Below are 17004 nucleotides of genomic sequence, written 5' to 3'. Positions count from 1 at the left end.
ATCCGTTAAGACGGTGGGAGGGTTAAAGCTCTAATGGTGAATCTGTAAAACAAGCTAGCTTTTAAACACAAACACAGGCCCTCTTAAACTAAACTGCAACTCTTCACAGCGGGTAACAACCAAGGAAACACACAGGCCCAAACTTCACTACATAAACAACAACACCAAAACAGATAGTGAGCATTAGCATACCATACCTACAAGGAAAAATGAAACGCGTCCGAAAATTCCTCCAAAAACATCACATTGCAAACGTCATAAAACCATAAAATAAACTAAAACAACTGCTAATGCACCCAAAGGACCAACCAAACCCCGCCCAACAATGCAACGTCATCTATAAAATAACCTGCCTGTCATGTACATTGGAGAAACAGGGTGACAGCTGCACATCCGAACAAAGGAACACCACTCAGAATGCAACAACGTGACAAGAAACAGACTAACAAGACATAAAAAGAACGTGGCTGGCAGCAAAACCAAGAAATACGCCATAATGGACCACTGTAGACAAAACAATCATGTGATGGACTGGAACGACACAAAAATCAGGGCACAGGACAGATCAACCAGCAGGGATGAGGGAGCATACTGCCTCTCGAGAACCTGGGATGCACTCCTCAGCACCACCACACCATCAAGTGTATGTGGGAGTCCCCGTGGACATGACAACTCCACACGATGCGCTCCAGGAATACCGGGCATAGGCCACGTCTGCAATCCACCTGATGGCAGCCTATGAAGAAGGCTTCAGCCGAAACTGTTGGCAGGTAAGACTAAAATTTCTCTTACTAAACGACCTAAAAGAAACTTTTTTCTAATTTCTGATCATGATCTGGTTCAGAACGCCTGAGCTCGGCTTCTGACCAGGTCCTCCAAACACACCCACATCACCCCGCTTCTCCTCCAGCTTCACTGGCTGCCAGTCAACTTCAGGGTTCATTTCAAGATCCTGGTTCTGGTCTATAGGGCCTTACATGGACAAGCACCATCTTACATTGGTGATCTTCTTAGTCCCTACTAGGGATGCACCAATTGCAGTTTTTGGCCGATCACCGATCTTGACAAAAACCTGACTTGCCTATACCGATTTTTGCCGATACCAATTTTGTCTAATCTAAAAGCATATTACATCAATGTTTCTACTTCCTTTTATTGAGAAACCCAATATGAATGCCAGTTTCAACTGGACACAGGGTAATGTTCTCAAATATAAATGAACATATTTAGCAATTAGGGCTGCACAATATATCGAAAAATTATCGTCATCGGGATAACAGGACGTGCGATAGGCCCATCGCAAAGCACGTCAAAAATGGCAATAAATGTTTGGTTCAAACATTTCCATCCGTGTCATACATCACCTTTTTGTAAACCAGCTCTGTTTTTTACGCGGAAGTATTATTTGACCAATCAAATGTAGCCCTTCTGATATGCAGCCAATCAGATGGGTCCGTTCACGTAATACGCCCGCCCCCTACGTAGACCCCTAGGATGGGTGGAATGCAACACCCGAACTGAGTTAGCGGCGCCGTTCCCATGTTCGTCATGCTGGCTCAGAGCAACGAACGCACTTTGTGCTGAGGTTTCTGGATTCAGCGCTGCTTTCAAACGTGAACACGAGTCTGCTCGGTGTCGTTAAGCAGCTGATAGTAACCGGGCTGACTCCGACACGTGCCGGTGAACCAACCCACCTCCATGTCGCTAGTGTTCCACCGGGTGGTGATGTTAGCCCCAGGCTCTGGTTAGCTTCCAGCTAAAAGGCTACAGCACTCTCCTCCCAGTCCCACCCTGCTAAAGAGGGCCTGGAAAAGTTCCCCCACACATCAAAGTGATTTTTCATTTATGAGCTTTTATAACCTTGTTAATCAGGACAGTTGATTTGCTGCTACACATAAACTGTCAGTCAGAAGCTCTGCTAGCCGGTTATCTTAGAGGAGCTAGTTCAATGTGTTAGCTAGTTATCAGAATCATAGTTGCAGTTTCATCATCTGAGCTGCTTTTTAAGATCTAGGTAAACTTGTTCAATTTGGGGTTAAAAACAAACGTTTTCACATATTTTTCATGTAGTTTTTTTGCCAGTTCCTCTTCTGAAAGGTAGACAATTGTTTTTCTCTTTCCCTCAGAAAATCTTAATATTCTCCTAGTTTGGCCCAGCACAGTTCACTTCCCAGTTACAGCAACAGCCTTATATCATAACCACATAAGTGGAGAAAATGCTCAGTAGCAACGAGAGAATCTGCTGTTGCATTTAAGTGATGTTAACTTTTATTTAACATTTAAACTTATTTTCTGATTTTTTTTTATTTATTCTAAAAACCCTGGTAAGGGATGTTTTTCTGTATGTGGAGCATCAGAAAAAGTTTTATGGTGGAGGTGATGTTTTAAAGTCACTGAGAAACTGCATGCATGCAGTTTGTTGTTTTGCTGCTAATACAGTAGCAGGTGCAGCTGCTAATACAGTAGCAGGTGCAGCTGCTAATACAGTAGCAGGTGCAGCTGCTAATACAGTAGCGGGTGCGGCTGCTAATACAGTAGCGGGTGCGGCTGCAATTACAGTAGCGGGTGCGGCTGCTAATACAGTAGCGGGTGCGGCTGCTAATACAGTAGCAGGTGCAGCTGCTAATACAGTAGCGGGTGCGGCTGCTAATACAGTAGCAGGTGCAGCTGCTAATACAGTAGCAGGTGCAGCTGCTAATACAGTAGCAGGTGCAGCTGCTAATACAGTAGCAGGTGCAGCTGCTAATACAGTAGCGGGTGCGGCTGCTAATACAGTAGCGGGTGCGGCTGCAATTACAGTAGCGGGTGCGGCTGCTAATACAGTAGCGGGTGCGGCTGCTAATACAGTAGCGGGTGCGGCTGCTAATACAGTAGCAGGTGCGGCTGCTAATACAGTAGCGGGTGCGGCTGCTAATACAGTAGCGGGTACGGCTGCTAATACAGTAGCAGGTGCAGCTGCTAATACAGTAGCGGGTACGGCTGCTAATACAGTAGCAGGTGCGGCTGCTAATACAGTAGCGGGTGCGGCTGCTAATACAGTAGCAGGTGCGGCTGCTAATACAGTAGCGGGTGCGGCTGCTAATACAGTAGCGGGTGCAGCTGCTAATACAGTAGCGGGTGAGGCTGCTAATACAGTAGCGGGTGCGGCTGCTAATACAGTAGCGGGTGCGGCTGCTAATACAGTAGCGGGTGCGGCTGCTAATACAGTAGCGGGTGCGGCTGCTAATACAGTAGCGGGTGCGGCTGCTAATACAGTAGCGGGTGCAGCTGCTAATACAGTAGCGGGTGCAGCTGCTAATACAGTAGCGGGTGCAGCTGCTAATACAGTAGCGGGTGCAGCTGCTAATACAGTAGCGGGTGCGGCTGCTAATACAGTAGCGGGTGCGGCTGCTAATACAGTAGCGGGTGCGGCTGCTAATACAGTAGCGGGTGCGGCTGCTAATACAGTAGCGGGTGCGGCTGCTAATACAGTAGCGGGTGCAGCTGCTAATACAGTAGCGGGTGCAGCTGCTAATACAGTAGCGGGTGCAGCTGCTAATACAGTAGCGGGTGCAGCTGCTAATACAGTAGCGGGTGCAGCTGCTAATACAGTAGCAGGTGCAGCTGCTAATACAGTAGCGGGTGCAGCTGCTAATACAGTAGCGGGTGCAGCTGCTAATACAGTAGCGGGTACAGCTGCTAATACAGTAGCAGGTGCAGCTGCTAATACAGTAGCGGGTACAGCTGCTAATACAGTAGCGGGTGCGGCTGCTAATACAGTAGCGGGTACGGCTGCTAATACAGTAGCAGGTGCAGCTGCTAATACAGTAGCGGGTACGGCTGCTAATACAGTAGCAGGTGCGGCTGCTAATACAGTAGCGGGTGCGGCTGCTAATACAGTAGCAGGTGCGGCTGCTAATACAGTAGCGGGTGCGGCTGCTAATACAGTAGCGGGTGCAGCTGCTAATACAGTAGCGGGTGAGGCTGCTAATACAGTAGCGGGTGCGGCTGCTAATACAGTAGCGGGTGCGGCTGCTAATACAGTAGCGGGTGCGGCTGCTAATACAGTAGCGGGTGCGGCTGCTAATACAGTAGCGGGTGCGGCTGCTAATACAGTAGCGGGTGCAGCTGCTAATACAGTAGCGGGTGCAGCTGCTAATACAGTAGCGGGTGCAGCTGCTAATACAGTAGCGGGTGCAGCTGCTAATACAGTAGCGGGTGCGGCTGCTAATACAGTAGCGGGTGCGGCTGCTAATACAGTAGCGGGTGCGGCTGCTAATACAGTAGCGGGTGCGGCTGCTAATACAGTAGCGGGTGCGGCTGCTAATACAGTAGCGGGTGCAGCTGCTAATACAGTAGCGGGTGCAGCTGCTAATACAGTAGCGGGTGCAGCTGCTAATACAGTAGCGGGTGCAGCTGCTAATACAGTAGCGGGTGCAGCTGCTAATACAGTAGCAGGTGCAGCTGCTAATACAGTAGCGGGTGCAGCTGCTAATACAGTAGCGGGTGCAGCTGCTAATACAGTAGCGGGTACAGCTGCTAATACAGTAGCAGGTGCAGCTGCTAATACAGTAGCGGGTACAGCTGCTAATACAGTAGCAGGTGCAGCTGCTAATACAGTAGCAGGTGCAGCTGCATATGTTTTCAATAAAAATGTTATGTTGTAATGGAATTCATGCATTAGTTTTTGTTTGCTTTGAACCCAGGGCAGACGTCACACGCCAGACGACATCAACACTGCATACTTTAGTATTTGTTCATTTATCGTGAGTAATATCGATATCGCAATATTAAGCACTGTTATCGAATATCGCAGGTTTTTCTGATATCGTGCAGCCCTATTAGCAATGTTGTTTGAACTATTAAATCAGATTTGTTCTTTTAGACTTTCATTTTTCTAATTTAGAAAACAAAACTTTTTTACCTGTTTTGACACTTGTCCCAAAAAGATTATTCTATAGCAATGATTTGCTTTAACATGAACTAGGGGTGCACCGATGGCAGTGTTTGGCCAATCACCCATCTTGAAAAAAAAAATACCTGAGATCGGTTGGCCGATAGATCGGTGCACCACTATTAAAAGCTCTTCTTCTTCTCTGAAGGAACGAAGAGGGCTCTAGATGGTGGTGATGTTCTCTGATGTTACTGAGTTGTTCCCATTTTCTGACCCACTCTAAGCTAAACCAGATGGACTGCATGGAATGCAAGACGGCTGCCATAAAATCACCACTGATCCACTCCTCAGAGAAGGTTTGTCTTACATAGTACACTCAGATTTCACCTGTCTGTGGTTATGGTTAGTAAACAGGAAGAAGCTTCACATCCAGCTCATGAGACATCAGAGGCCTCTGGTGAGCCTGGTGCACACCTAACAGGATTTCTCCTGTACAGGCTCGTGTGGACGGAAAACCGCAAACATTCCACAGCCGTTTGCCATTGAGTTTTCCATGAAACCTAAACCTTCTGATGCCTTCCGTTTGACTCGGTTATCCTTTTGTTCCCTAAAAGCTTTCTCCAATTATGCAACGATAACATTACAATTAACAAGATGCTGTTGGATAAGGATGTGGTTAGTTAAACCGGGGTGGGTGGGGTGCTGACTGTGGCTTTGAAGTGTAAATCCCTGCTGAAGGATTCGTTCTCCAGCTCTGATTGGTTTGTAACACGCAGCCATCAGAGGAAACACCTACCTTATACTTCCACTTTGCTTCAGTCTTGTTTTTGTTCTGTTCTCTCATGTCAAACTTGTCCACGTTGTTCTGCTTGGACACGTCCTTCTCTGGTGGACTCAGGACCGTTTTAACAACCTGGAAAGTAAATCATGACATGACAGTTAGGAGAAGGAAGCTGCACAAGAAAAACTAGAGAGTACATTTTACTCCACGGGACCAAATTTGGTCTTTTTCAGAGTAAAATCTTTTCAATTCGAGTAAAATTTACTCAACAGGTTTCCCTGTGTGGAAATGGAGTCACCATTGTTATTATTATTACTATTATATTACTATCATTATTATTATTTTGTTTTCATTATCATTATTAATATTATTACACTTTTATTTTTTACTAATATCATTATTACTGTTTGCCTGAAGTCTTCAGGGTTGATTTGAGGCTTTGCCTCTTAGAAGTTGACTAAGTCAACAAAACTTTATTGATGTAATTTTTTCTAATTAAAGCTCACCTTTGTCTTTTTGTGTTGGTCCATTTTACTCAAGATGTCCTTGGCATGTGACTCAAGAGCGGCGAAACTGGAGGGTTTTGGAGGTGGTGAGGGCTCCTTGGTCTTCTTTGCTTTCTTCTTTTCTCCTTCTTTGACTTTCGGTACCTTAGGAGGCTTGGCTGCCTTGGGGATCTTCGGGGGTTTGAAGACTTTCTTCCTGGCCCTTTCTCCGCTGGGTGATGGAATGTGGGCCGGGGACACGGGTTCCTCTGGCTCAGAATGGGTGGATGGAGGTTCCTCTACAGGAGCCTTGGTACTCGGCTCGCTCTTGATGGTTTTTGTTGCATTCTGGGACAGAAGCAGAGGAATGAGAGGTGAAACTGACCATTAAACGACCTTGAGACATTCAGCCGCTCTAAGACATGAATTCACTGCCAAATGAAAAAAAATAAAATAAAAGAATTGGAATGAAAGTAAAATGTATGAAATAAAGAGACGCAGCAGACTTGATCTTCACTGATCATCAGCTGTTCTGAAGGGTTCTCTTACCAACTGTTTGGAAGAGTCTCGTCTCCTTAACATATTCAGACCAATAATGTTTGTTGTGAACGCTCCTCTAACAAACCTGCTCTGACTCTGACATCCTGAACCAGCAGCATGGTTTTAAAAATCTTCAAAAATTAATAAAGGTTCATACAACTGATTTTATTTAAAGCTCTGCAGATGTATCCTTTTTCAGCCATTACAGTTATTTTAGCAGCAATCTGATTTCTTTCCTCAGTGGCCTAGTGGTAGAGTGTCCGCCCTGAGACTGGGAGATCAGGGTTCGATTCCTGGTCGGGTCATACCAAAGACTTTGAAAAAATGGTGGACGACGGTGGCACAGGAGTTAAGTGCTCGCCCCGTAATCGGAAGGTTGCAGGTTCGAGCCCCGCTCAGTCTGTCGCTGTCGTTGTGTCCTTGGGCAAGACACTTAACCCACGTTGCCTGCTGGTGGTGGTCGGAGGGACCGGTGGCGCCAGTGCTCGGCAGCCTCGCCTCTGTCAGTGCGCCCCAGGGCAGCTGTGGCTACATCGTAGCTCATCCCCACCAGTGTGTGAATGTGTGTGTGAATGGGTGAATGACTGATTGTGTTGTAAAGCCCCCTGGGGGGGGGGGGGGGGGGGTTCCAGGGTTCTAGAAGGCGCTATATCAAATACAGGCCATTTACCATTTACCAAATTGGACCCAATACCTCCCTGCTTGACACTCAGCATTACGGGGTTGGATTGGGGGGTTAAACCACCAAATGGTTCCCGAGCACGGCTGTGTCTGCAGCTCACCGCTCCCCCAGGGGATGGGTCAAATGCGGAGAACAAATTTCGCACACACATCAGTGTGTGTGACAACTGATGGGACTTTGACTCTAACTTTAATGTGTCCCCAGACTGCACCAGCTAGGGATGGGGTTGCTGCTACTGGCGCTGTACCAGAGTCCAGGAAAATAACGCAAACGAGTGGAAAGCCCTGAAGACTTAAAACCACAGAATTCACTTTGGTTTTTGTCACAGGTGGGCGATATGGCTCAAAAATAATGTCCCAATATTTCAAGGTATCCTTACGACATAACAAAGAACCAGGAGAGGACTGGCCCATCTGGCATCGTCGCTCTCCAATGGGGACAGAAAACTGCCAGGACCAAACTGTCATCCTAGTCCACTCCTGCAAAGAACAGGGCCTTCTTTAGATTTCTATTCATTACTTCTTATACACCTGGGCCCTGTGAATTTACTTTGTTTATTCCCAAACTCCACCTTTTCATTCTAACCATATTCATTAACCACTATATGTGAAAATGTAATAATCCAACAACCCGTTTAACCTTCTCATCTGTAACAAAGTGAATTTTAGAATCATTGCATTGGCTCCCTGTACGTTTCAGGATCAATTTTAAGGTTGTTTTAATGGTTTTTAAGTGTCTTAATGGTCTTGGGCCTTCTTATCCCTCAGAACTGCTTTTACCATATAAACCCTCATGGCTCCTGCACTTCTCTGGCAGGCGTCTCCTGGTCATCCCTAAAGTCAGGACACACACTCACGGGGAGGCGTCCTTCCAGTATTACGGCCCTCACCTCTGGAACGAGCTGCCGGAGAGCCTCAGGACCGCGGAGAACGTTCATGTTTTTAAGTCCAGGCTCAAGAGTCACCTATTTAGGTTAGCTTTTATCTCATTATTTACTATAGTTGTATTCCTCGTTTTACATGATTATATTTTATAGCTGGCTTTGCATGTTCTATATGATTATATTTTAGCACAGTTTCATTATTTAATAATATTATTATTTTACTGTCCATGGGATTTGATTTACTATTTATTTTCTTACTTTTGTCATTTATATTAGCTGTTTTAGTTTCATATTTTTACTCATTTTAATCCAGTGTTTTCTCTGTAGGGGCCCTCTGCCCCAGGGGCGGTGGTCGACTGTTGCTTCCTGGGCGCTCTGTAGGTAGTGTTTGAGTGGAAGTGGCAGACGGCTCCTCTGATGGTGTTTCTTTGCCTTACCTGACTTGGCTCATCTGGACTCAGCCGAATATACATTTTTACTGGTGTGTGTGTGTGTGTGTGTGTGTGTGTGTGTGTGTGTGTGTGTGTGTGTGTGTGGTGTGTGTGTGTGTGTGTGTGTGGTGTGTGTGTGTGTGTGTGTGTGTGTGTGTGTGTGTGTGTGTGTGTGTGTTAATGTTTTTACACTGTTAAGGGAATTTGGGGTCATTTTAATTCTGTAAAGCAGGTTGGGTAGCACTTTGCTTGAAAAGCACTTCATAAATAAAATCTGATTGATGTGGTTCTGCTGAACATTGGCCACTTATGAAAGATCTGTAAAGGCTTTTACAGACCAAAATAAAAAAACTAAGTACATGATTATTTACAGGTGATGGTCAAAAAATTAGAATAACTGTCATGACTCCCAGGCTGCCACCCTCCTCTGCCTCAGCTGCCTCCTCAATCAAGCCCTCAGCTACATGATTATCATCACCTGCGCCCTGTCATCAGCTCATGCCACACACCTGCTTCCCCAGCCTGCTCTCCAACCAGTACCAGATTACTCACGTACAGAACTTTAGACCACTCAGCAGCAGTCCAGTCCTTTTGTCTTTAGCCCAGGTGAGATGCTTGTGATGGTGCCTCTTGTTCAACAGTGGCTTGACACAACGAATGTGACAGCTGAAACCAGGTCCTTCATACATCTGTTCTTGAAGCACTGACTCTAGCTGCAGTCCACTCTTTGTGACTCCACATTTCTGAACGAGTTTTGTTTCACAATCCTCTCCAGGGTGTGGTTATCCCTATTGTTGTACACTTTTCTACCACATCTTGTCCTTCCCTTCACCTCTCTGTTAATGTGCTTGGACACAGAGCTCTGTGAACAGCCAGCCTCTTTAGCAGTGACCTTTGGTGCCTTCCCCTCCTTGTGCAAGGTGTCAGTGGTCGTCTTTTGGACAACTGTCAAGTCAGCAGTCATCCCCACAATTATGTAGCCTACAGAGCTAGACTGAGAGACCATTTAAAGGCTTTTGAAGATGTTTTGAGTTAATTAGCTCATTAGAGTGTGGCACCAGGGGGTCTTCAATGTTGAACCTTTTCACAATATTCTAATATTCTGAGATACTGTATTTAGGATTTTCATTAGTTATCAGTTATCGTCATCAAAATTATATAAATAAATATTTGAAATATATCAATCTGTGTGGAATGCATTAATCTAATATACAAGTTTCACTTTTTCAATGGAATTACTGAAATAAATCAACATTGTCATGATAATTTCAGTTTATGACCAGCACCTGTAGATAATCATGTACTTAGTTATTTATCTTGGTCTGTAAAATCCTTTACAGATCTGACAGAGGCAGGGGACACGTTGGACAGGCTTCAGGTCCACCCCAGAGACACACTAACTCATATCTGGGGACAACCTGACATGCATGTGTTTGATCCGTGGGAGGAAGTACCAAGAAAAAACTATACATGCATAAGACGAACACGCCAACTCTTCACTGCAGCTGGGATTTGAACATGTGACCTTCTCATTGGGAGGCAACAGAGCTACCACCTGCTCCACCATGCAGCCCATTTAGAAGTTAAGGATAAAATAATTAAAAATACCTCTGACAGTCTGATCTCTTTGGCAAGATCCTTAATGAGTTGTGATGGTTTCATGTTCTCTGGAAGCTCATCTTCATGTTCCAGTAGAGCCTGTTACAAGCATAGCAAAGAGAACCGCTCCAGTCATGTAGTCAGACACCTAAACTCCACTCATGCTGCTCAGGAGTGTCTCTACCTGTTTTTTAGTCCAGGCTCTGAACGCTCCGTTGATGATTTTGGCACCATGTATCAGATATGGAGCCGGTTGCTTATTTGCTTTATGTAAACCTACAGGAAGAAATGCAAACGTTATCACTGGATGAATCATCTCTGGAGAGGTCACTGTCGTTGGTGTAGAAGGTACATCTTCACAGCTTCATGGCCTGACTAGGATCACCATGACAACCCCCTTTACTCTGACTGAGGTGCAGTGGCCCCACAGCTCCATGATGGTTGAGAACAAAAATAAAAACTTCTGCAGCAAAGTGGAAGTGGGTTGTTTGACCATCTGACATTTGCTATGTGATAATATTGTTTTTGACGTAGCGTCAAAAATTCTTTCAAACTTAGATTTTTACATTTTATAGGCAGAAGGCATTTTTTCAGACACATAATTTCATTTAGTCTTTCAAAGTGCGTCCATGCCACTTCACCTCAACTGGATATTTGTGCAACAAAGAAAGAAAACTATCCAAATGGGACAAAACCCAATGATTAGTATCTGTCCTCCTCAGGGAACCTGATCTGAAGTTAAAGTCAAAGATGATGAGGAGAAAACAGAATAGATTTAGCTCTCTCTCACACACACAGAAATGCTGGGACCACGACCAGCTGGCTGGGGCCAGCTTGTAATGGAGCGAGTGATTCTTGCAGAGCCAAATCTTTTGAAGCTAATCATCTGTGAACTCTGTGATTCACCGATTTAATGACTGAAATCATATTAAAGCATCCAGCTCCTCATCTGCACACCAGACATGCAGGCAGGCGCTGCGCGTGCAGCCCACAGAGGAGGCTCCTGTCAGTGTTTGTGTTTTCTCTGGTTCATGTATTCCTTTGGTAAAATGTCTAATTAAACATGAATGTAGATTTACATGAAAATGGCAAATAAGATCTGAGTCCTATAAATGCATCCAACCATGGACGTAATTTTCACTTTAGAAGTGGGGGGGACACGGGGGGAGGGGGGGGGTATCTTTACAGTATGTTCTAAAGAGAAACAGGCTTCAACACAAACAGTTGTTTTCCTTGGTCCTAGAGCTCAACCAGTGTCAATTTAACATAGCGTAATATTGTTTTTGGATGGTAAAAAGTGCAGGGGTCAAAACTTGACTTTGGAAAAAGTGGGGGGGGGGGCATGTCCCCCCTGCCCCCCCCCCCAAAATTACGTCCATGCATCCAACTGATCTTTCACTCACTTTTGAATCGCTCGAGGAAGTGCCGTCCAACATACCAGCAGGCCGTCTCAAAATTGGGGAAAGGGTTCAGAGTCTTGACCTTTAGCCGCTTCTCAATTTCATACGCTCTGTGGAGAATGAACCACAGGTTTGCTGACACAAAATATCTACAACACCATCCAAGCATCTCCAGAGAAGAATGCATGGACACAAACAAGTTCCAGTTAAAAGCTCCAGGAGGTTTCACGTCAACCCGACAGAAGGCTGATCATCAAACAGCACACGTCAAGAACGTTTATGTGATTTAGAACCAAACCTCATCTGCATCTCCACACTCAGATTATGGACAAAGTGTCCAGAGAATGCCAGGCAGTCAACTGGAGTGAGTATTGCATTGATCCATCCTGAAAAAGACAAAAAAAATCAATGACTGTCTTGAGAGATAACGAAGCCCAACAATAATCATCAGAATGATGAATTACTTTAAGCACAGTGAATCACTCTCTTCAGATGGGTGTTTTCCCATCAAACGGTGGTGGTGAAGCCTCATTTGAAGAAGAGTCAATTAGATCCTAATACTCTTGCTAACTTATTGGTTTTAAGTAAAATGACAGAAAAAAAGAGGATTTTTATGCAGCTTAATGACATTTTAAATAAAAACACTATTTTTAGGGGTGGGATTTTAAAGGGACATTATGGAAGTGTGACAGCCAAAACAAGTATAGAAATAATAAATGTCTTCTTCATACGTTCTCCTGCAATGCCCTGGTCCTGTAGAATGAGCCCTGGCATTTTTACTGTGATTGCCTGTTTTTCTGTAAAATCACAGAAAAAGAGAGATGCTCGGGTCGAGCAGGCTGCTTCATGCGCGTTCACGCTCAGGCATCGCCCTCCGAACCGTTCTTTGAACGTTGTTTCGGCTGTTATCAAGGATATAAATGTTACAGATGCAGAAGATGCTACTGGCGATTTAGCTCGCCTAGTAAAGTTTCGGACTTTCATGCGGAAAACCCGGGTTCGATTCTCGGTGTGAACATGGTTGTTTCAGAATTTTGTTTTTACATTAATGGTATATTTTTTACAGTAAGATGCCCAAATTTTTATTTGAGACTCGCCCAACAGCATTGAATTCACAGATAAAAAAGATGTGTGTTCAACTTTCATTTTGGAACTATTTTTCAAGCAAGGGAAGGGAATGATCTGAGCATGCAGGAGGACTGACCCATCATAAACCTTTGTCGGCTGTGCTGAAGAGAAAGCTACAGAACCACATTATTTATTTAATTAGCTGCGTGTTCTCCTGTCCTCTGTCCTCCGGGCCACACACACACACACACACACACACACACACACACACACACACACACACACACACACAAGGAACTGTCAGCTCTCAGAGCTCTGTGAAGCTGTTATTTTCGTTAAGGAGTGTGCACGTACAGCATGCGCGCCTCGTGCACGAGCCTCCTGTTGAAGCTGCCGTTACGCTTATGGCCAGAGGGGGCAATCGCGAGCATAACAATTCAAAACTCCCTAAAGTCCCTTTAACACGTTATGATGATGATTAATTAATTAGAAAACAATTACGCATAAAAATATTTCACGCATTTAATCTGAGCTTGCATTTCTAGCAACGTGGAACCTTTGTCATTGCATGATTTCCTGGCAGACGGAATACTACTGATGCACACAACAGTGCACAGTGCTCTGTTAACGGCTACTAAAATACAATCATTTGCAGAGATTGCCTTGCTTGGATTGCTGCAGTATTTGGGAAGCACGTCAGCCTCTTCTCAAAACTTGTAAAAATAAAAATAAACTTCCTGAAAAGTACAGAGTCTTTGACATGGACATTTTTCAAAGACCGCCTCTGACCTCTGCTGCTGCTGCAGTTACCGGCTGGCACCGACAGCTTTACAAAAGTCGAGGTAAGCTACATTTTTAACATTAGTGCAACATTAGTGCAGGGCTGAACGCACCAGACAGAATGACGCTTTGCTTTAGCAGTAGTTCATGAAAGTAGTCCTACCAACAGCTGGGACAATGCTCCGTGTCATCACTGCTCTGTAAACAGTCACAAACAATGTGTCTTAAAGTAGCAGAAACAATCTAAAATCTCTGATCATTTATGTCATTTTATTATATTTTCCTGAGAACAGTGACTGTCTAAAGATCGCAGCGAGGTGTGTTGAAGCGGTCAGACATCAGCTGATCGGGAGCTAAAGGGGCGGATGTTTACGTTTCCTGTTGGTGGCTGGCAGCTAGGAGGTGGCGAATTAGCGACACAGCTGGCCCTAATCTTCATTTGCAGCCAGGAGCGTTTCATTCCACTGATGCTGCCCCTGATGTCAGCATTATTAATAAGTATAATTATATATCAGCTTTAGTTTGGGATGGACCCAGATAACTTTTTCCTAAATACCCTATATATTTCCTCTGGTCACACATGTCAAACACATTAATATTTGATTTAAATGACATACGTGATGTTTTGTCCTCGATGTGTACTACGTGTGCTAAACGGTTTACGGCGTTAACTTTAGGGTCACATGACCACCACGGACGTATATTTTTAAAACTCACAGCTGCTCAACAAAAACAAAGTCCTCGAGTCTCTACACATCCCGACTCTGGAGAAGAACATGAAAACGGCATAAATGAATAAACGCATCAATGAAATAAATTAGTGATGCATCGATATGAAATATTTGGGCCAATACCGATATCCGATATTGAGTCACTGTTATGGCCGATAACCAATATTTGCTGATTCCAATACACTGACATTAATAATAATAATAATAATGCATTGAACTTGTATAGCGCTTTTCTAGACACCCAAAGACGCTTTCACACACTCTCACATTCACACACTGTTAGTGATGGTAAGCTACTTGTAGCCACAGCCGCCCTGGGGAGGTCTGACAGAGGCGAGGCTGCCATTTGGCGCCGTCGGCCCCTCTGATCACCACTAACGCAGGCAAGTTGGGTGAAGTGTCTAGCCCAAGGACACAACAGCAGGATACCCCAGGCGGGAGCTGGAATCAAACCCATGACCCTCCGATCATGAGGCAACCCGCTCTACCACCTGAGCTACTGCTGCCCCATTAATGCTTCTAAAATCATCAGATTTTGTATAAATGAAAATTATTAAAGCTAAATTTACATTATCATGTACACACACCACACACATTTACGGTTCTGAGATGATTTCATTCACTGTTCACATGACTAAACAATCCCACATCACCCCCCTCACCCTCTGAAACAGGCAAAGAAATGGAGACAAGATGGAAAAATGATCGGTTGTTAATATCAGCTCAGTTTTATTTATCGAACCGATGCCGATATGTTAAAAAACGACTAACATCGGCCGTTACTGATATTGATGTCGATATATTGTCCATGCCTAAAATAAATGAAAACTTTAATAAGATATGTGGAGAAACAAGAGCTGAAGCGGCCTTCCGGCGTTGCCATGGAAACACGTAAACTCTGCATGCTCTACCTAAACAGCTCCAGCTACACAGCTTTATTCAACCATCTCATCTATTTTAGTTCTGATATCTTTGTAGTCCTCGTAGGAGTGAATGAATAATTAATGCTTCGTCTGGATGAAAACGAGGCTCCATCCTTTACTTCCATTCTCATTTATGATTAACAAGACATCAAACCTTTAACTGGTGTCAAATGTACAAATTCGGTGCAACTCCAACTGATTTTTTGTGTCTCAGATGAATCCCTAACTGTTACAGCTCAGTCAGCACGAGGCTTTAGTGAAGCTTGTTTCAGCTGAAACTTACTGTGAGTCAGTTGTTCTGAGCTGGGTTTGACTTACGGCAGTAGATCATTTGGTGTGAAGCTTGGTGGGAAAACCAAACAGCAGGATTTGATTATTAACCGGATGCGTTTAGATCAGGGGTGTCAAACTCATTTTAGCTCAGGGGCCACATTGTGAGAAATCTAGTCCCAAGTGGGCCGGACCGGTAAATTAAAAACAACTTCAGATTGTTTTCTTTTATTTAATACAATCAATATAAAACAAGGCTGGAGCCTGAGGACAGTTTAGTACAAGTACAACACCTGAAGTGTACTTGAAAATGTGAAAAAAATAAAAAATCAATCAATAAATAAAGCATTCCTTAGTGATTCAAAGAGCTTACAGATCACATGGCTAGATCAGTTTCATGCAGCACTTAAAGTATATTTGACTAATTTTACTTAACATCTTTTAGCTTTCACCAGCACATCAATATCAGAAGTCCCATCCTGAGTGGCGGCCAACTTCAGGATGTGATTCAAGTTCTTGTGTGAGCCTTGAGCGCAGCTTTGTTTTATTTATACTCATTACAGAGAAAACTTGCTCACAAAGATACGTTTATTTTCACTCTACATTGTAAAGTATGAAAATAAAGTTCACACAACCATCTCACGGGCCGGATTTCACCCGCTTGTGGGCCGGACCGCATGTTTGACACCTCTGGTTTAGATGATCGAGTTTTTAGATTTTTGAGTTTTGGATTGTATTGTTCAGCTAATAAAACAAGCTCTGACCTGAGGGGATGAACAGGGTGTGGCCTTGCTTCAGTGTGCATTTGTAACATTTGTCCACCTGGTCGGCAAAGAACATCTCACTGTGATTGGACGATGACCTCCAGCGCTCATAAAGAGACAGGTTGGCCGAGGTGGGTTTGATGAGGAAAAAGATCTTTTCTCCCTGTAAATGTAGTCTTCATCAACATCAACATCATCATCATCATCGTCACCACCACCACCATCATCATAATCATCCTTATCACCATTATCATAACCAACACCACCATCATCATCAACATCATCATCGTCATCACCACCACCATCATAACCATCACCACCACCACCATCATCATCATCATAATCATCCTTATCACCATTATCATATCCACCACCACCACAACCATGAACATCATAACCATCATCTTCATCATCACCACCACCACCATTATCATAATCATCCTTATCACCATTATCATAACCACCACCACCATCATCATCATCATAATCATCCTTATCACCATTATCATAACCACCACCATCATCATCAACATCATCATCGTCATCACCACCACCATCATAACCATCACCACCACCACCATCATCATCATCATAATCATCCTTATCACCATTATCATATCCACCACCACCACAACCATGAACATCATAACCATCATCTTCATCATCACCACCACCACCACCACCATCATCATAATCATCCTTATCACCATTATCATAACCACCACTATCATCATCAACATCATCATCGTCATCACCACCACCACCATCATCATCATCATAATCATCATCATTAT

At 44.2% G+C, this 17004-nt stretch overlaps 1 protein-coding gene across 1 annotated transcript in view; it reads right to left on the bottom strand.

Moving 5' to 3' along the window:
• The window catches only part of phf2 (PHD finger protein 2), a 105625-nt gene that overhangs the window by 18419 nt on the left and 70202 nt on the right, over positions 1 to 17004 (bottom strand). Inside the window, exons 7-13 of the mRNA XM_054738168.2 lie at positions 16211 to 16373; positions 11973 to 12060; positions 11678 to 11784; positions 10459 to 10550; positions 10284 to 10373; positions 6161 to 6487; positions 5670 to 5786 (exon numbers count right to left, since the gene is read on the bottom strand). Coding sequence (XP_054594143.2) covers positions 5670 to 5786; positions 6161 to 6487; positions 10284 to 10373; positions 10459 to 10550; positions 11678 to 11784; positions 11973 to 12060; positions 16211 to 16373 — 984 coding nt within the window. The remainder of the gene's footprint in view (positions 1 to 5669; positions 5787 to 6160; positions 6488 to 10283; positions 10374 to 10458; positions 10551 to 11677; positions 11785 to 11972; positions 12061 to 16210; positions 16374 to 17004) is intronic.

This window comes from Nothobranchius furzeri, chromosome 3 (genome assembly GCF_043380555.1).
Source record: "Nothobranchius furzeri strain GRZ-AD chromosome 3, NfurGRZ-RIMD1, whole genome shotgun sequence".
Classification (NCBI taxonomy): Eukaryota; Metazoa; Chordata; class Actinopteri; order Cyprinodontiformes; family Nothobranchiidae; genus Nothobranchius; species Nothobranchius furzeri.
This window is presented reverse-complemented; position numbering and strand designations above follow the sequence as displayed.